Here is a 20986-nt window from a genome sequence, read left to right as displayed (position 1 = left end):
GTATTGTTAACAGTCTTTGTTCGTTAATCACTTTAGGAAGCAAATGTCGCCTTGGAGTGTGGCAATCATCTCATATTTCACTTTCTTAATGGGTAATATTGGGAAAGTGTGTGCGGATGCGAACCGTAATGATTCACTTCCCAAATTAAAAATCCGTAGCTACCCGCCTCCATTCACCACGTCACCAGAACTCGCTTATTATAAGATGTTTGCGGTATCCTTTAGAATAATTCATTCGGGATGTGCCCTTCATTCCTTTGGTACTAAGTAGTGGTCGTTTTAGATTATGAAGTTGAAATTAAATATCTGTCGATGAAATAAGAATTCAGTTTAAGTACAAAATCCACTGATTCCATTCAATTGATGTACCTATACAATGGTTTTTCAGAAGAATTAATTATAAACTGAATTAAGAAGGCAAATTAGAAATGTAACAACGTTAGTAAATTGTAAACAGTTTCTAGTACGTTAGTAGGCATACAAAATCCTTTTAGATAACCCAAAAAAAAACGTGATGTGAAGGATAAATCGGGAATATACAAAAATCTTTTAAAGATTTAAAAAAAATTGTATGTTGGTCAAACTGAAAGATCGCTGAAAATCCGTTGTAAAGTGCATATGGCTCACGGGATAAATCTAGCGTTGTACAACAATGAAAAATGCACACTGATTCAAATCACGCATACTACCGATTTGATGAAAATGTAATTTACTTATCCTTATAAGCGGTGGTACAAATAGCAGGAAATAAATTCCATTCCATTTCTAAATTATATATCTGTAACCGATTTTATCCCATGCAAATTTCTGCATCTGTCCATGTTAAAGCAAATTAGTCAATAAAGTGCATTAGTTTAATCAAGACCCGATGACTTTAATAGCCATTATAAATCTGTATATAAATATCTTAAATAGACTTCCTGTCTGAATAAGAAAATGTTAATTGCATTCGTTATAATCAATTATGCGAATGGGTTCTTGTTTTCAAAAATCACAGAAAGGGGTCCAATAAGAAAAAAAATTTAACGTTGTGATTTGGAGCAGAGTGGCACTTTAGTCTAACCACGAACGTCTTGTTTATTGATTTGATCATGTATGGAGAGCTTACGATCTATTTACTTATGGGAAATAAACGATAATAATAAATCCGTTTCATATGATTAATCTTTGTATCTTACATGGTATAATCCGACTTTCACTTCATGTTTCATCTTATCTTAAAATCTATAATCAAGCACGTATTTATCGAATAGTTAGCGATAATCAAGATGTGTATAAATCAGTCGCTGTTAATGATTTAACGCCTCCCACGATATCTTCTTGTCAGTCAGCACGCAGAGCGCCAATTAATGGGTCGCTCACATGACTAATGTAATCTTTCTCATCCTCGCCATTGTAATAATAACGACTTACCTACATAGCCTTAAAATGGGACGTCATTAAAATATTTTAATGGTTCACTGAGATTTTAATTATATAAATTTACAATTCCTTCAATAATAAGTAATGGTTAATTAATAATCTGTCACAACATCCCCCAAACGGTTACGACCTACGCAACGAATCTCGTACATAATTTTTTAAGGAGGTAATGAGAAGGCGTTCTGATAGGACATTACATAAATCTGTGATTATGGCCCCCATAAAACTATTCCAGATTATATAAGGCCACGTATTAATAAAGGCCCTAGGCTAAGTCATTATATGGTTTTTTAGATCATTAAACTATGGTTATTCATATTTCGAAATTCGGAAGAGAAGAGCTGTGTATTTATTGGTGAGTTTATATTACTACGATCGAAAGGATTTGTCCAAAATTCCCTCGGCGATCTTCAATCTCACTGCTCCATACTTTGCACTTTTCACTGTCATTCGTCAGAAGTTGCAAATTTACATTTGTATTGGTATAAAGAATTTCAAATTGCCTTGGGAACAAGAATTTCGAGGAGACTTACGCAATCTACTTAGATATGGAAAAAAAGGAGTTTGGAAGAAAAACAACATATAATTTTACGGTTATTTATTCTCTATTTCTGGGGAAAGACGTTCATTTTTGCTGAGATGATGAGTCAGGGACTCAACATTAATCAAGATGGGATAATAAAGCAATTCGGCTACCACACGAAGAGAGCTTCACATTCAAAGTGGAAATATGCCCAATATCAAAAAGGGGTATATTTTGAAAAATTTGAAAAATATGCTATCCATTAGGATTCGTCAGTCCAACCACGATACACACAACTGATCCAGCTATTAAAGCTAAGTCAATATGGGATAAAGAGGTACATGCATTCATAGGAGAGAAGTGGAACCAGTTTCGGAAAGAGTGGGTTCTCCTAGAAGATCTGAAAATAGGAAGACGTCGTGAAGTCAAGAATTAGAGCTGCATGCGTCCGAAAGACTATGAGTAACAAAATCAAAGATGACACCAACCAAAGGTAACACAACATTACCAAATTTGGAGCTGTGTGCAGCACTGCTACTAGCCAAACTGCTAAAGAAGATCACTATTCGAATGGAGTGATTCAATGATAATATTGGCTTGGATAAAAGGGGATACAACCGGTGAAAGCATTTGTACTCCGACATAGTTTCAAAGGTCAAGGGACTATAATGGCTGGAAACTGATTTAACGGATTAATTACATTTACAGGGATTGGAATCCCTACTCGTAGAAAATGAATTTTAATCTCTACAGCACTGGTTAAATGTTTACTGTAACAATTAATTTCTTGTAATGAAATAATTAATACCACGGCTAGCTCAGTAATACATAAACTTTTAATGATTATTATTCTGCGGTTGGCTCTTTATCGCTACTTTTAATCTGAAAATTAAAACCTGATGCTCTAGTTTGATCACTCTCAAATAAACGCTCATGTAAATTGACTTGTTTGAATATATTAGTACAAATAAAATCATTCCAACTCCACCTTTCTTTACATTTTTCCTAATTTAAAATATTAACGTAATTCATTCAAGGAATATAAATTAAAATTTCATATCTATCTCGTGATCATTGGTTTGGGGCTCCTTATTTATTTATTTATTATGCCTCTCTTGTTCTGGGCCCTCAACTGGCTTGCGCCCAATTACAGAGTTACCTGCATCATTTTTAATTTCTTTACTGCACAGTATTGGCGTATTGTATGGTACTTTTGATCTTCTTCGTGCAGGTTGATGTGTCGGTGCATTGATCAGATGTTCTCCATCTTATAAGTAGCTCCCAAAGCTCCTCTAGGTCCCCCGTGTAGTATCTCATTGAGATTCTTTCTCCCCAAATGTTTTGCATCAAAGACCACTCTGAGTGTTGTAGTCGAACTTGATTCTTTTATAACTCTTGTCTTATTGCTGGCTTCATGTGCCCATGACTCCTGCATGAATACGATTGGTTCCGTTTTGTTAAGAGTGGGGTCTGCTAACTTGCCCAACGCTACTCCTCGAATTCGAATGACTATAGTGATTTTCTTCAGCACTATTACCTCTGTTACCAACGTGAAAATGCTGGATTGACGCGGTCGTATGTGGAAAACTACTATAAATAAATAAATAAATAAATAAATAAATCTAGTCTTTGAAAATGTTGTGGTAAAGGTAGGAGTAGATTTTGTAGTGGAATTGTAAGAATAAAAAAGCGAACATTCGGTGGAATTGAAGATTATCCTTTTCGCATTTTTTAATATCTACAGACCAGTGTATAGATCCTGGATGTCGGGAGATGAGAGATCGGGGATTTGGATCATATTCCGTTATCCTAAGAGGACCTATTTGATTACAACTGCGTGGAAACTGCACCATAGCATATGGTGGTGGTATTTGGGAGTGATTTCGTACCTTAGCTCTTATTTGATTCGTAGAGAGGGGATTAATAACGAATTAAAGATGGCCGTCTGCGTTAATAAGATTCCATTTTGTAGACGTTTGTTAATAAGGAGTATGGGGATTTGTTTTGCACAAAACATGTTGATGACTCAAGGTTCAATCACGCAGCGAGAACAGTGGCCGATGCTTAGAGAAATTTAAAAATAATCAATAGCCGTTTGGCCATCAGTTAATTTCCAATTTAAAATTTTGATTCGACGCGTCTGAAAATTTAACCGTAATTTGAAAATAAAATATTAACTCGAGTCTCGAACTGCCAAGAAATAACGTAGTTGTCGTCGCTAAATAAATTGTTTGGAATTCAAGGGACTAAGTCGATGTTTTTCGGGCATAATAGAAAACTCCAGCTTAGAAGATTCGAGTGCGAACTATTAAATTGAACGAGGTTCAACGAGTTTTACAGTTTTACAGAACCAAAAAGAGGATGTGCCATGCATTGCACCATAATAGGAATTACTGTGCAACTAGAGGACTTAAAAACCTCTTTGTGAAATACGCGCGTTTTCATCGAATAAATTGGAGATGTGTTCAGTCAAGGACAGATTAATTAAACGCGCTAGGTTATTTTTCGCTACAAACTACTACTAGTCAACAAAGGGGAATTACACTTGATTGTTGGTATATGGCGGAACTCCGAAATTAGTAAAAGTGCTCATAGTTCAAAACTGAAAGTTAGAGTGAAAAAAGTCTGGTTTAGTGAACACATTTCTCCTTTTCTGTGAATAAAAATAGTTGTCCACACTCATTTCTCAATCCTGTCAATGGCAAACGTTCCCGGTTCATACATACTTGAAATCCATAAACCACAGATATACACAAACAACAGATTGCTAACCTTATGGGTAACGCATTTAGGTATAGGTATAAAGTCCCTAGATTACTACTAGGGACTTTAGTATAGGTATACTTAAAAGCGCCCTCTATTTAGCAGCAATAAAAATATATACCTTTCAAAACTGTAAAATTTCGCTTGGATGGATTTATGCATTAGATGTCGCTATACAAAATTTAAAGCGAATGAGTGCTTCCATTGTTCGTTTAAACATAGTTGTATTGTGTTCAACATGGAGCATTTAGCCCATAGCATAGAATTTTCCTACAACAAACTCAACGTTAGATTTGTATCTTCAGTTGTATTCGATGCCATAAGGTGGAACTTAATTTTGTATACTCTTTATTCATAAATTACAGGTGAATACTTTGGTTGCCATTTTTTTTGTGGCTACTGCTATTTACAAATTAATTTTTAATTTTAATATTCTTCAGCGTTACTTCGGTTCCAAATATAAACCAGAGGTAAGTTGCGTTGTGTGGGAGACGAAATCCAGTGATACACCTCAGTCCTTTGGTATAGAAATATCTATTATTGGTAATTTCGCCGATTATTTGGTATGAATCAATCAAACTTGAATATCGAATATCGAAAAAGGTATCATTAGTTTCAATTTTCTCCTTAAAAACCCACCACCAATTATAGCGAGCATGATGTTTCTAAACACAATGCTTAAATCATTCAAATCATTACCTCCAAATGTGAGCTGCAGTGTCAAAGTTGATTTTTTTTATACTCCCAAAATGTGGATTATTTTATAAATATTGCTTTAGTTCGCGTACCTACTATATTCAAAATTATTGCCGTTAGTTCATTTACATACCAAATCCACTGGTGTGTCCTAAGATCATTGGAGATCTATAGAATTTGATTATCCGAATTAGTGTTTTACCTAAATTTAAATGAAGATTTATGTAATCTATTAGTCAATTTGTTGCTCATTCGACGATAAGGGTTTCTTGTATATTACTTAAGTGTACACTTATTTCAAGTCCGGGTTTGGAGGTTATCGCTCCTCTTCCATCGTAATTAAAGACGCAATTAATCATGCCAGAAGTAGATTTTATTGCAGCGTGCCTTTCTAATAGAATTTCCATGTCCATGAACGAAAATGTTTGAACACATTGCCAATGTTATCGATATTTTAGTGTAAGGAAGCAGAAGGGTAAAAGGCAATTTCTAATGAGACTATTTATATTCATATCACTATTGTTTACTAATTTTTTTAATATTTATTTAGAATTTAAATTATCATAATCTAATGAGCTTGTCTCAAATATCGTTCCACTGTCACAATTGTATAGTTATCGTAGTTGGTACTACGGTATATCGAATCATCACCAATAAATTTAAGACACTAATTAAATAGACATACGTAATATGTTGCCGTGCTTATGTAACACCTACACGGAGTACACATGTCACATCATATAAGGTTATACTTACAATATTTGTGCCAGATTTCTGAGAAATTATCTTAGCTCGAATTAAAATTCTAATTTATACAAAAAAATATTATCTGGTTGGTAGCCCTGGAAATGTTCTTTTTTGTGACAGGTAAAACAAACGCAGAATTTCGACATTTTCACAATTCACGTCTTTAGCCTAATTTACATTTGCGGAATCTTCCTTCACTTAATCGAGAAATTTTGAATTCACTCCCACCCGTCTCAAATGAGAAAAAATTACAGGACCCGATTCAGATCGAACATGCACAATATTTAAATTAGTAGTGTCTTTGTATGTCTATTTTCTATGTTCGACGTTACAATGCGATCGATTTTTTCAAATAAGTATGCAAATTACAATTTATTTGATAAAAATGCCTTATATTTGATAGGTCATATGCAAGTATTGAGTCTTAAATTCCACTCATTAGCATATCGCATCAATTAGAGCGCAGATAAGACGGTAGTGGGCTGTGACTGCAACAATTAACATACATACACTGTGGTAATTATCAGTATAACAGCTTCATTAGGACATTTTAATGATTCTTATGCACGTTTCATCTCCTCTTATAAACATTCTTTAAATTGTCAAAGCCAGTGGCATGGGTTTTCTATTCACTTTCTTCTTCACATGTTCGATTCATTTACGTTTGCTATAAATCACATTTTCAAACAATTGTGAGTTTATCTTGTTACTTTTATCACAAACTAGGAATTTCTTTTGGATTTAGTTCCAACGGATTTGATTAAACATGGAAATTGAACGCGAGGGGACCTTCCAGTAGATCGTATTCGACTTTCTACTGCAATGACAAATTATTTAATCGCCGGCTAGCTCCCAAACAAATTCTGATGTCCTTACTTTACGAAGATTAGACTTTTTTGCTCAATCTGAAATTTAAGCCTTAGCGATCTAGTTTCACTGCAGCCAATAATTACAATAAATGAAATTATTGAATACCGGGTGATCCACAATAATTGCAGACAGTTAGATTTGGCGCTTAAAGTTTTTAGTGTTTTTTAATTAAGGCATTGGCAAACATGTTTAGAATGTGATTTATTTATGCAATAATCGCCATCCCTTGGCGGCGTTTTTTTATTGAATTTTTATTTTGTTATCTTTATACCGCAATCCCAGATCTTTTCAAAGGTCTTTGCAAGTGCAGTATTTTGCAAAGGTACATATATTAAGAGTAAATACTTTTAATCATGAAACCTTACTTTTTAAGCTTAAAGGGGATGAATATTGGTGCATTCATATTTAAAGGCATACGTTTAAAATAGGGTCCAAAGTGCAAAACATTCATTTGCACCAGATTTGTAGTGACAAGTTACATAAAAAACCAGTCTATTAAACAAAATGGTACATCTAATTTGTTTATACGAGGTGGTTTTAACATTGTAAATAAAATGGCTACCGGGAAAAAGGTTAAAGACAATTAATTCAAGCTTCTATTTGCTGTTAAAACCCTATTTTATAAAGGTAAGTAACCCAATTCAACCAAGATGTCCGATCTTATTGCCTAAGGCGATCCACCGTCCAATTTTTAAATTGCTGCTGCCTCCCAAAGGGGAAATCCAACTGACAATTGGAGTAAATTTCACCGCATCGATAAAAATAAGTTTTCCTTGAATTTTTGTGTTGTATATAAATAGGAATCGATCGTTTTTAGGGATTTTGTGTAAGGAACTTGCATTTTATGCCATTTTTACATTCCCGAAGAGGTCGATTTACGCGGGTTTATCGAATGGACAAATTTGTGTATTTTGTGTAAATGATAAGTGTACCCAGACCCAAGATAATGGTAATTCCCGTTTTTTCACTTCACGAAGCCCCACCGCGAGTTGGTCTCTTGATTCCTCTCTATTAGCTCTTCTTCCACTACCTAATTACTCGTAATTCTGAGAGCAATCTTAGCTAAAATCTGACCCAAATCTACCAATGAAATCCTATGAACCTACAATGAAATTACTCCATATCTAGAATGACTTCTGTCATCAAATTCACGTTGACTGCCAATCTTCTTGTGTTGCGCGCCAAATCGGCGAAATTATCGGCGTAATAGAAATTTAAAATAAAAGAATTTTGGAATATCAGCCCTGTAATAGAACCGATGCAACACTGAGCTACCCTAACAAAAATTGAAAAAACTGCACTAGCGGACTCCGTTACAATGTTACCAAAATTGCAGTAGGCGAGGGCATTTAGGGATGGGCGTACATATCATTACGTATGTTTTTATATTTTTAGTCAATATTATTTTGACGAACGAGTTTGACAAACAGAAGGACGGACGGATGAAAGCATGCAAAATAGGTTACAATCCTTAACATTTTTGTTCGTTCAATCCATTCAACTCAAACATCCTTGGCACTTTAATTGGAATATCTAATATATTGCTGTGACTAACAGTTCTGTTAATAATAATCTAATAAACTGGTCAGGACAAGAAATATGCTATGTTGGGCACACACTTGAACACGAATCGAAGAGATTCCCCTCAGAAAAAAAATTTCTTTTAATACAGCACAAATGGCTCAAACACAATAACACTTAACTTTGTGGCTGCTCGTATGGTAAAACTTCTCTTGTATTACACTAATTATTTCTTCATTTTTGATAACACAGACTTTCTAAACTCGATATTCCATGCGTAAAAACTTCTCGCACAACATTAAACGTGTTTTCGCATTATTTTACTAACTATATTTAAAATTGCATAAACGGTTGGAATACTGGTACCAAAGTTACCGTCATAGAGACTCTTTCAAAATTACCCGAGACAGCCTCTTCATTCTTCCTAGTTCAGCAAAACCCACTTCCTCGCACAAATTCAACATCGTTATTCCCGACTACACCCAGAACTGACAAACCCCTGCATCGCTTATCTCGCACGTGACATTGTTTGTCGAAAAACCAATTAATTTTTGTCCGGTAACAACTTTTTATACCAGATAAAACTTTAAACTTCCGCAAAAATTTCAATTAAATGTTCTTGTAGTTACCAGTTTTAAATTTATCATACTAACTAAATACAACAAATAACATTAAATGAATTAAACAATTACTCTCTACATTTACAATCAAAAAAACTAGCATTACAATAACAATTCAACAATTTTTTTCCAATTCTGGGCCAATTTGAAAAAAATCCCCAGATCTTATGAAATAACTTGAATTATGTTAAATACAGGATGTTCTGATTGCTATTTCCAATATTCAGATCGAAATTATATATACAAGGGCGAACTGCCTCATCTTCGGCATTGTTTTAACCTAAAGAAACGACAACCTGTAGTTTAGACAACAATATATGATAATTTATTTTATCCAACACCTCTATGTTATCCAGTCATTATCATGACGAAATTAAACGAGTAAGGTATAATATAACCCACTAATGAGTTATGGACGTAAAATAACTCACTAGCAAGATAAAGTACCTACAGAAACCATAAGTAAATCCATATAAATTTTCACTTATAATTGCACAAGAGGTTTGTATTTTACCGAGTAAATTTGGGTTGTTTAGGTAATGAAAATTTGTTGCCTAGCAATTAGACGAGAAAAACTGTCAACTAATAAAAATGCGACACCGCAGGTGAAGCATTTTTGGGTTGACAGTTTTTCGAGTTCAATTGCTAAAAGGAAACAGATTTGAATTGCAACAACCCAAATTTACTCGGTTTAAATACAAACCTCGAGTGTAATTCGGCAGGACAATTTAACGAACAAGAAATTCGCCAAACTAGTCAATTATTGACAGACGTCAAGCTAATCATATGGGAAAGGATAATGCGATAATTGTTCCAAAATGAATAAGTGAAAAAACCACTAGTGCATTTGTCGCTGGAAAAGTTGCAGGTAACTTTTGCCGCTGTCAAAGTGACAATTACACTGCGGCTTATGCGATTTTTTATACATGAGTTGAATTGTCTGACTAAATTTTTTGTTGTTTATTATTCCCCATAGCAACGAATTATTGCTTTTGTATTCCATGCACTCTAGCTTTTCGCGGAACACGCAGTTTTTAAGATTTACCACGTTTTAAACCAGCTTGAGGAGGTGTTGGATAAAGTTTTGTATGGTGCACGTGTGTTAATTACAAATAAGTCACTTGAGAAAATAACCCCACTCGGCCTGACGGCCTCGTGGGCTTACTTTTTTCTCGCGTGACTTATTTGTAATATAACACACTTATACCATAAATAACTATTAATTTACAATTAGAATTAGTGTTCGTTTTCATAAACACGCACTAATTTACGTTATTTACCTTATGGAAGTTATAAAAAGTAAACTACTCAAAAAATTTACTTATCTATCCTTTACTTTTTAGCGCATTTCCACAAAAATAAAAAAATGCGCTATTGTTCTACTTTTTTCGCTATTTGGTTCGTTATGGTGTCGAGTCTTGTACCAAGGAAGGAATTTTTTCTGTACCGCTTACAAAAAAAGTTATTGTAAAAAAAAAACAAAAAACCGTTTTTTACATATTCCATAATTTTACACTTTTGCCGTTTATTAACGATCCTAGAGATCGTTTATAATTTTGCATTGCTATCTGTCGTCTGCCTATTGGTCTGTCCGTCTGTTCCTTTGTTTGTCTGTCCATCTATCTGTCCGTGTGAACGATAACTTTGTTTAGAAATGTTCGATCACTTTTACATCTCCGTTAGTTATGAACTGAATTGCATGAAATTCAATATGGGCATAGCTTTAGCCATATAATACGCAACGCCAAAACTTCAATCGAATCGATTCAAAATTCACAGTGCCCTTTTCGCATCTCGACCATTTATAAACCGAATTGCAAAATTTTTTACTTATAAAAGCATTTGAATGAAATTTGATACATAGGCACTTGGAATAAAGGGAAATCAACAGCCAATTTCAAAATTTGGTTTTGCGCATGCGCAGTGCCAACTTTTTTATTTATGGAAGAATTTAAACGAAACATGATACATAGGCACTTGGGATAAAGGAAAATCAAACGCCAATTTCAAAATTTGGTTTTGCGCATGCGCAGTGCCAACTTTTATATTTATGGAAGAATTTAAATGAAATGTGATACATAGGCACTTGGAATAAAGGAAAATCTAGCGCCAGTTTCAAAATTTTATTTTGCGCATGCGCAGTGCCAACTTTTTTTATCTATGGAAGCATTTAAGTGAAATTTGGTATTTAGGCGCTTGGAACAAAGGAAAATCTAACATTAGTTTCAAAATTTAGGTTTGCGCATGCGCAGTTCCCACTTTCTTATTTAGAAAAGCATTGAAATGAAATTCTTCTCATAAACTGACATTGAAGTAGCACGACAAAAATGGATTGCCCATGTGCAACGCTATCTTTCATATTTGTGACCGGATTTTTACGATTTTATAGAAGTTGCATCTTACAAATGGGAAATGAATGCAAGTGGAAATGCGCTTTATGTAAATCGTTTACGATTACTTTTTAACTTGTTATAATCTTAAACCACTTCTGGATAGGTACTTAATTCATGATTCCTTACTTTTATGAGTCATTTAACCTTAGGACTATAAAACTTCATCCTTTTTGGCGAATAAAAGCTTCTTGTTTCGCGTAATGCAACTTTCTTATTTGAGACTATATTAGGACGCCATCCCTGCGACTGTTAAATGGAGTTTCTATCATCGAAAAATTGTTTTACGATAGTGGTATCGGTCGATATACTTGAAAGGTATGGTATATTGATAAAATTACTTGCACTTTCGCGAGCGTTATACTCTAAATAATTACTAAAGAGAAGTTTGCACAACAGTCATCAATTGTTTGTTCTATCATGTTGAAACGTATTGATGGTTAGCATTCGTCATCAATGTCAAAGTAAACAGTACCTAAACGTAAACAAATTCATGATGCAACCTCCACAAATACAAAGAAAACAATAATTCGAAATAGTGGTTATACCTACAAGGTGATCCAACAAAAATTCATACGTCCCCTAACACACGGCAAAGGAAAATATTAAAAAGAAACCGTCGACTTTTATTCGAGAGGGTGGGGGCAATTTTTATGAAAAAATAATTCGTGCGGGGGATTGCAAACAAATTACAGCCATTTTTATATATTGCAAATCGATCGATTAGGTACAGAGAAATCGCGCATTAAAGTTTAAAAATTATTAAAAACTCCTTGTAGGAATATCGTAGACTGATAGACTAAGAGGATCGCTGGGTCGAATTACAGTAGCAGGTAGGGTTTTAGTCAAATAGAATAAGAAATAAACATTCATGCTAAAACGTTTGTCAATTATCTCCAAGTGTGGAAGTTGAATGAATAAGAAATGAGTTTTACAAACTATAACAAAAAAATAAACATTTATAAGAATAAATACACATTAAAGGACTAAATTATTCGTATTCAAAATAATCCGAATCCTTGAGGGACTCCTGAATCCAAATCTTAAATTTTTCAAGTATTTCTGGAGACATTTCTTGTTTATAACCACCAACTATCCCCTTTCTAATAAATCCCGGCGTCTGATAAAGAGTATCATGGTTAACGGCTTTGTTCAGTTTCATTTGATCAAAATCCAACCACTTCAGCAATTTCGACTGTTCTTCATCGGTCACGGTTTTATTTAGAAATTTGGCTACTCTTTGTATCACCGACCCTAAATCATTTTTCATTTCCTCGTATCTTACAAATAAAATGTTTTCCTGGTGCCTCAAATTCCAAAAGTACAAAATCGAATCAAAATGGTTATCTGCACAGAAACTGTTAAATGCTTTAAATTTCTAGTCAGTGTAAATACCTACAACCATAAGACATAAACACCTTGCAATAATCATCTAGGGAGCAATCGTGTTGCTTCAGTAGGTTTTTTGAATAATGGTAGCTTGATAAACACGTATCCCTTGCGTTTCTGGATATGTATATGATCTACAAGGTAATTTCTATGAAATATTGGATTCTCCTACCGTGTCTGAATACTTTCGCCTTTTTGGTACCAGAAAGAAGTTGCGTTGGTAAAGTTCTTGGCGCTACATGCGACTTTATGAAACGAGGACTCTTCAAATTTTGAACGTAGCTTAAAGATTCTCGATGACACTTTAGTATGTTGATATGAGTTGTGTCCTCAAGAAATCCATTAAAAAACCCTTGTAACCTAAAAAAACCAATACTATCCATAGGTATTCATAATCATTTCGGACTGTTTACTCTAATACTGGGAAACGCTCGTCAATAAATATATTGGCACTTCCATAGTCCAAGTCGTTACCAATTAACCACACCAATTCTTGTAACCACGTGGTACCTATACGTTCATTAAAATAAGAACACTTTAAAAGTAAGGATAATCGTACCCGATTTTGGATTCCCAATTAAGAATACATCATCGTCTCGAACTTCAACATCTCTGATGAAGTCTAGTGAAGTTTCAAAGATCAGCTTGCGACTGACCTGTGGAAAATGTTGTTTTAGAATATCTTCTATTTCTTGTTCTGAAAATAACCAGTTCATCTTCTTTGTACTAATTGCATTAGTGTCGATAATCGGTGCACCTATTTAATGGGTACTTGAAGTGCTATTGATTGATTACAAATTTCGAAATTTCTAGTTTACCATTCGTTATCAATATTTGCGTAGATATTGCAATTTATACATTGTGCAGATAAAATAGTAAAAATAATTACCTTTTGCTAAAAATCTATTTGTGTCAGTGGGACTTTCTCATGACTCCATTTATTATGTATTTACTGCTAAAGTAATAAAATTGCATAGGTACCTTGTGAAGATAAAAATTTTAATCTCAAGACCAGGTAATCCTAAAAGAATTTACCCGGTGGTTTTTCTTTCTCTTATTCTAATTATCGTTACATTGTTCGGCGTTATTTCTGAAATTATAGATGATTTTTTAACAAGCCGTCACGCCTCTGAGCTGATTATTTTGTTCCATATAATCTTCTTGTCTTTTGCATTGTACTTCCTCTGTTCTTTTGTGACTTCTAACACCACCTGTTTTCATCGGACTCTTGTCTGCTCTTTTTCTTTTTTTGGATTGGTTGTTTTCACTGTCCTACTGCCCAACATTCTGATTTTTGCGCGGGACAAGTCCATTCGTACCCTTATAATTTTTCGACAGTTTCGAATACGAACTTAAACGTACGAAGACAGTTTATGACAATGAATATTTTGTACGATGGCCTTTTCTGAACTAGGTCCCAAAACATCCAGTTAATTTAGCTGCTAACAAAACTTTGTGTTTAAGATATTATGTACTGAGTTAAATATTCCTCTCGTAATGTTTGCCATACAAGGCACATTTTAATTAAATCCACAATACCGGTAGTAGAAAGTTCACCGAATTCCATTAATCAACCGCACTCTTTTGGTCGAATTATTTACGGAAATATCAATTTGTCCCAGAAGAATTCCCCAAACTTCAATTGATCGATCGGTAACTTCACCGGCATTTAAATCGAGATTTTCTGATAGCATTTTTACAAATACAATACAAATTTCATTAAAAGGACTAATAGTACGATGTTTGTCCAACTTTTTTTGTAATACGCAATTATTCTGTATTTTGCAATGGTTTCATTGTTAATCTCCACACTGTACACAAAAAATTCGAAATTTATTATTTCTCGGTGATTAATGTGGGTAATTAGGTATTATTTATTTATTTGTTTCCTATAAAATTACAACCAAAAAAGACGTACACTATTATTATAATAAAATCTTAATATAATGCTTTAGTATTATTTACTATTTTACTTATAAATATATTTAAACAAAAACTGTAATGGAAAAGTTGTGATTAAGTGTGTCATTTGTAACACGAGTTGTGACACTATCATTTTCTGGGCGCCTAGTGCACCCTTCCCCTTATTAAAAATAAAAGAAAAAAATAACAAATAAAAGTAAGGGAAAAAGTGAATGATCCATATAACTGAGGGCCTATTTTTACAAATCTACCCTATGAAATTCTCATTATCATTAAGGCAATAGAAATTACTTAATTGGCCCTCCACGTTACAAAATCTATATATTCTTAAAGGAAATGTTTAGTAAACATTTTCCAAATTGATCTTTGTGCCAATACGCTAGGAATATTATATACGTTAAATTGAGTCAATTTGACTACTGTAATGTAAGAGTGGTTTTTGATAACTTTTGATGCGTTGATTTGCATTTCGGTAATAAATACACACAATAAGTAGTATGTATTTATCTATTACTGCGCTCCATGACTTATTTGACGAATACAAAACGAACTTATTTCTGATTACTAGTAAAAATTTCTCTGTGACGGCTCAACCCGAATTAATTAAATTTTCGCTCTCTTAGCGTATTTTGAGGGTTGAATTCGCTTCGAGAAATTAGGCTACACGGGCGATTTCAGAAAAATATTTATTACGCAAACTTTCAGGTAATCAATCAACGAATTATTACCATTAATGCGGTCTTCAAAAAAATGTTAGTCACTGGTGAAACTGAAACGTTGTTTATACGTTAAATGGAGATTTCCTGTAAAATTCTTCTGCGGCAAAAATGTTTGTGTCAAATCCAGGTTGATTAGCCAACATAAATCTGATTTTTCTGATTTAGTAAAACACTTCCCAAAATTTCCACGGGAAAGGGAACAGAGAAAAACGAGATTTTACGTTTTACAGTTGAAACTGTGGCAGATAGAGACATTTAGAACGTAGGTTTCTTTGAAGGTGTACTCCGAAAGCACTTCCCTAAATCACCACGAGAACGGGGTACGGGAACGGAAAATACTCAAGAGTTTTATGGAATTATTATGGATAATGTCAAAGCACTCGACAATAGACAATTTAAAATCAAAGTTAAGCGTTTCCTTACCAGTAAAGCGTTATATTCAGTCAACGAATTTTTAAGCACACAAATATCACCGACAGACATATTATAAACTTTGTACGCTTACATGTATGTACCTAACTAAATATTATTTATGTATATGTTAAATGTAAAATCATTGTATTATGTATAATGTATATTTATGTTGTATGTTACTTTGTATCTTACTTTTATGTTATGCTTGACGTGCCACAAACACATCTACCAGATATGTAACGTGGTAAATAATAATAAATGAAATGAAATAAATAATATAAAGCCAAAATTCACACAAGAAGTAATTTTAGTAAAAAACAGGTTTTTTTTAATAATGGCGATTTTTTAATTGGTTCCTAAAGTATAGGTACACGATTATGTATGGAATAGCATATCAGGTAAGTGGCTTCCACGGCTGAATTGCGCATATGAACTACATATTATTTTTTTCCATAACAGTTTGATATACTGGGTGAATTCCACCGCCTCGCCTCGCTCCCAGAATTCCCTCGGGCGTGAGACCGTACAATCACAGACCTTTTTCGGCAACGTGTTAACCATGGTAGCAATCTCGTCCTCTGTGATGTGCCTTGACAGCCTCATCCACGAGAGAAATGCACTCCTCTGTAATCTTCACATTGAATTGTCCTGGTGGCGCATTGTCGTCTTTACCAGAACCATGGCAACCACACGTTAACTATGGTGTAGCTGAAACTGTCACCATCCATGACAGCCATTCTGTGACGAATCTCGATCAGTTTCAGATCTTCAGCTGTCGGAAAACACACACCTCGCTTTTCCTCCTTTGACCCTATACCCATATCTCATCAATTTCCAGAAATTAAGCTAAATTGTTAATTTTGGGAAAATGCCATTTCACGTTGGAAATCATGATTAAAATCGGCATCGCCGCGTCACAATCTCCTATAAGGACCACATTGGCTTATGTTCCCTGTACTATAAAGTCAAGGTGAGACGGGCTATAGTTATTGACCCAAACATTGCAAGTTTTTTTTTGTAAATGAAACGATCCAATTCTCAATCTGAAGTTGTCCAATTCTTGATTTGTTTGTTGAATATTTTTGATTAATATCGCCATGCCGCACGAAAGTACCTACTGCTTTTTTTCCGAATGCAAGACTTGCATATTGACATAATTTTTCATCGCAGTATTAGACCGGGAGATGGTGACACTTTTTGTGGTGTGATTTGCTACAAGTATGGCGACCATTCAAAGGTTTAATTAAGTACTCCTCGAAACGAAAATGGTGCTAACTCTCTGGGAGTGGGGCCGTTATTGAGTGACGATTGTTTAAACATGTTGGAAAATTTAATGATTTTGGACAATTTTCTACACAAAATTCTTTGGATTTTCTGGTAGTCGGTGACTTAGCAAATGTCGGATACGAAATGCCATACTTTTCCGGTGGGCCGTATAGCCCGCCATACTCATTTGAACGTGTCGATTGTTTGTTTTTTTTGGGTGATTTGCTACAAGCTCATTTTTTTATGAGCATCAAGTCCTCAATCAGTCATTCACGAAAATCAACCTGCCATACCGCAGCGACGGGCCCGCATAGCCGCCATACCGGCACAAAGATGTCATTTTTGTTAATAATTTTGGGCGATTTGCTACAGTATGGCATTTGGATTTTCCGAAAGTTCATGCTCCACATTGACCCATGATATATGTGCCATACTCGTCATGAAGGCTAAAGATGGCGCCATACTCGAAAATCTGTTTTCTTAAAACATCTTTGTGCTATAACTGGGACAAGCAAGAAACCTTGAAAACGACCTTCTCGCGAGCTTCAGAAAAATGATTTTATTATTAAAAATTGGTAACACAATCCATTCAAAAGAATAATTGTTCTAAATTGATTAACTTATCCCGACAAGATATCGTACTCGTGTTTAACAATTACTCGTCATCGGTATCGGATTCCTCAACATCGTCATGGGTCTCTTCTGTTTCGTTCCCATTGCCCTCGACACTACTCAAATCGATTTGATTTTCATTCTCTTGGTCAATGCGATCCAGAATGATATATCCGACAGTAGTGGGCATGACGTCGCCGTCGAACCAATTAAATTCATAATTATCTGTGTGCGTTAACTTCCATCCGTAATATTCATGACTATAATAATATATATAATATATAAAATTATTTTGATTGGTATTTCAGATGCACAGTGCCAACTTTCTTAATTATGAAAGCATCTAAATGAAATTTGATACCTATATGCACTTAGAGGTGCAAAATTTGGTCTTGAACTGCTATAGCCATACCCAGGAGCTCGTTTGCTATATTTGTTTAAACGTTTATTATTATTATTATTATTATTAGTGTTATTTTAATTTGTATAAGGTTCAAATTTTCATCGTTTCTTAATTCGGAATAAATACAACTGCCCTGAAAATTTGATCAAAATTGATCAAAGCCACTGGGTGTTCAGATACTTATGGCGGGTAGTATAAACTTGACGGCAGCTACTACCTACTACCTGCGATCCATTGAATGCAATGCAGAACACAACGACCCCGACCGGGACCTCTACAACTTGACTAAGAAGTTCGAGTGGGGCGGAGAATATTAAGCGACATAACATCTCGTGATAAAACAAGATTGGCCTGGGATTCATGTTTGAAACTTGATATTTACTTTTATTACACCTCAAACTGTCACGAAACATTGGTGCCATACTGTAGCAAATCGCCCAAATTTTCGGAAAATTCTTACATTTTTGAAAAAATATTATACATAATTGGCCCATGCCACAGGTATGGCGTATCGAACTTTCTATTTCTGCCTATAAAAATAACTGGTGGAAAAATTTATAGGGTGTAGAAAATCGCCCAAAATTATTAACAAAAATGACATCTTTGTGCCGGTATGGCGGCTATGCGGGCCCGTCGCTGCGGTATGGCAGGTTGATTTTCGTGAATGACTGATTGAGGACTTGATGCTCATAAAAAAATGAGCTTGTAGCAAATCACCCAAAAAAAATACAAACAATCGACACTTTCAAATGAGTATGGCGGGCTATAAGGCCCACCGGAAAAGTATGGCATTTCGTTTCCGTCATTTGTTTTGTCACCGACTACTAGAAAATCCAAAGAATTTTGTGTAGCAAATTGTCCAAAATCATTCAATTTTCTGACATGTTTAAACAATCGTCACGCAATAACGGCCCCACTCCCAGAGAGTTAGCACCATTTTCGTATTGAGGAGTACTTAATTAAACCTTTGAATGGTCGCCATACTTGTAGCAAATCACACCACAAAAAGTGTCACCATCTCCCGGTCTATATACAATACATAACGTCATCTGAAATTGGTGGGTGAAGTATGATTGGACTAAATCCAACACTAGAAGGTTATGATAAGGATTTGTTGAAAGGGAGTCCATTTTGGTATTGAGTTTGTAGCTGATCGGCAGAATTTATTTTCTGTTATGGCAGTCTACACCCAGAGGTGTTTATCAAATTCTAATACTTCATGCATATCCTTATACAGTTCTATAAAAGACGATTTTTTGGTAGAATTTTAGAGTTCTGGGGCACGGTGCCGGAGACCCTACACCAAGTTATGTAACTATTTATTATAAGATTTTGTTGTAAAATGAACATTTAGAAAATTATAGTGAATACTTTTATTACGAGAACGGTATTTTACATTGATTTTTCAATTTTAATGACTTCTCAGCAACTTTAGAAGAATTCACGATCATTTCGACATTTCGTAACTCTAAAAAAAATCATTCTTAACGCTGAGGCTGCGTGAAGTTTGCCCCCCATATATTCAAATTTTTTATGTCTTCATTGTCGAAACTCTTCCCAAGGATAAATTTATGGGGGGCCCCGAGAACACGAATTACAATTGCAAAATTTTGTAAACGAGGGACTGATTTCACATGTGCACATCTTAGACTGTGATGTCCGCAGGTATTGGATTCATCTGAACATTAATCATTCTGAAATCCGGCAGAGTAACATTCCTAATTATGCATGTAAAGCCATTACTGATTTAGAGAGGTTTCATTGATTTATACAAGCTAACCGCTTGTTCACACGTTACCTGCAATTTATTTTGTCGTTCATATCGAAATTCACAGTTACATCACTTATAAAACCTATTAGAAGTTTATCGTACAAAACATAAATTTTTAATTAGCACTCCGATAAGGTCAAAATGTCACTTTTGATTTAAGAAAATGCCTTTGATGCGGAGAAATTATTTTTAGAAATGCCGCGGATGAATTAAAAAAGGCAAGTCGAAAACACTAATTAAAAATAATCTCACCTACGTCGCCGATGTCACCTATTAGTCAGAACTGACCCAATAATCTTCATAATATTATTCAAATTATCCGATAAATGATCGCTAGATTATAATAATGGCACCGATAAAGCCAATTAAAAAGTTTAGCACGTGGGTTAGAGATATAGTTCCAGTGGAAAAGTAGGCGTTTTTTTGGTATAACTCTAGGCTATAAAACGCAAAAGTCTCCAATATTTTTATGAATGGAACTGAATATTCATTTTCTCGATATTTTGGTCGGTTCCAGATGGTAAAATTAAGTCTGATGGTGTTTTCACTACCTGCTGGTCGAAGACTTGTTTATGTGCCTTAATACCGTAGTTTATGAGCCGTCCGGATTATACAGGATAACATGATAATCCTCCTCTGCTGGACACCAAAAATATTATTTACTTTGCTTTAATAAATCACTTGCATTTAATTATGGAATTCCAGACAAACAGGTGAAATAACGGAGTTTTTATTAAATTTGAATGAAAAAAGTTTGTGAATGGGCATAATTAGAATGAAATATTTTAAGGAATCATTCACTTGCGAACCTTAAACAAACAACGGTGATTAATGAGCACTCCTGTTTATCTCCAGCACGGTTACGGTATGTATCCAGTACAAAATGGGTGAATTAATTTGCATATGGAATGATTTAATGATCACTCCTTGTTGAAAA

At 34.5% G+C, this 20986-nt stretch overlaps 2 protein-coding genes across 3 annotated transcripts in view; both read right to left on the bottom strand.

The window, feature by feature from the left end:
- The window catches only part of LOC116173749 (protein Wnt-7b), a 145961-nt gene that overhangs the window by 10443 nt on the left and 114532 nt on the right, over positions 1-20986 (bottom strand). The window lies entirely within an intron of this gene.
- Positions 12421-13689, bottom strand: LOC116173789 (amine sulfotransferase-like). The gene is made up of 5 exons (XM_031491483.1): positions 13501-13689; positions 13355-13451; positions 13127-13301; positions 12952-13075; positions 12421-12899 (listed from the first exon to the last, which is right to left on the bottom strand). The coding sequence occupies exons 1-5, from the start codon at positions 13655-13657 to the stop codon at positions 12544-12546; spliced, it is 909 nt and encodes a 302-aa protein (XP_031347343.1). The 5' UTR covers positions 13658-13689; the 3' UTR covers positions 12421-12543.

Source organism: Photinus pyralis, unplaced genomic scaffold, assembly GCF_008802855.1.
Source record: "Photinus pyralis isolate 1611_PpyrPB1 unplaced genomic scaffold, Ppyr1.3 Ppyr1.4_LG1, whole genome shotgun sequence".
In the NCBI taxonomy this organism is placed as follows: Eukaryota; Metazoa; Arthropoda; class Insecta; order Coleoptera; family Lampyridae; genus Photinus; species Photinus pyralis.
The sequence above is the reverse complement of the archived record's forward strand: the minus strand, read 5'-3'. Positions and strand labels throughout refer to the sequence as shown.

Bases quoted from the DNA above. Each gene is read 5' to 3' on its own strand.
- LOC116173789 (XM_031491483.1), bottom strand. From the start codon at position 13,657: ATGAACTGGTTATTTTCAGAACAAGAAATAGAAGATATTCTAAAACAA. The intron at 13,076-13,126 runs GTATTCAGACAC...ATTACCTTGTAG, and splicing joins CTGGTACCAAAAAGGCGAAA to ATCATATACATATCCAGAAA. The intron at 12,900-12,951 runs GTAGGTATTTAC...GTTTCTGTGCAG, and splicing joins GGTGTTTATGTCTTATGGTT to ATAACCATTTTGATTCGATT.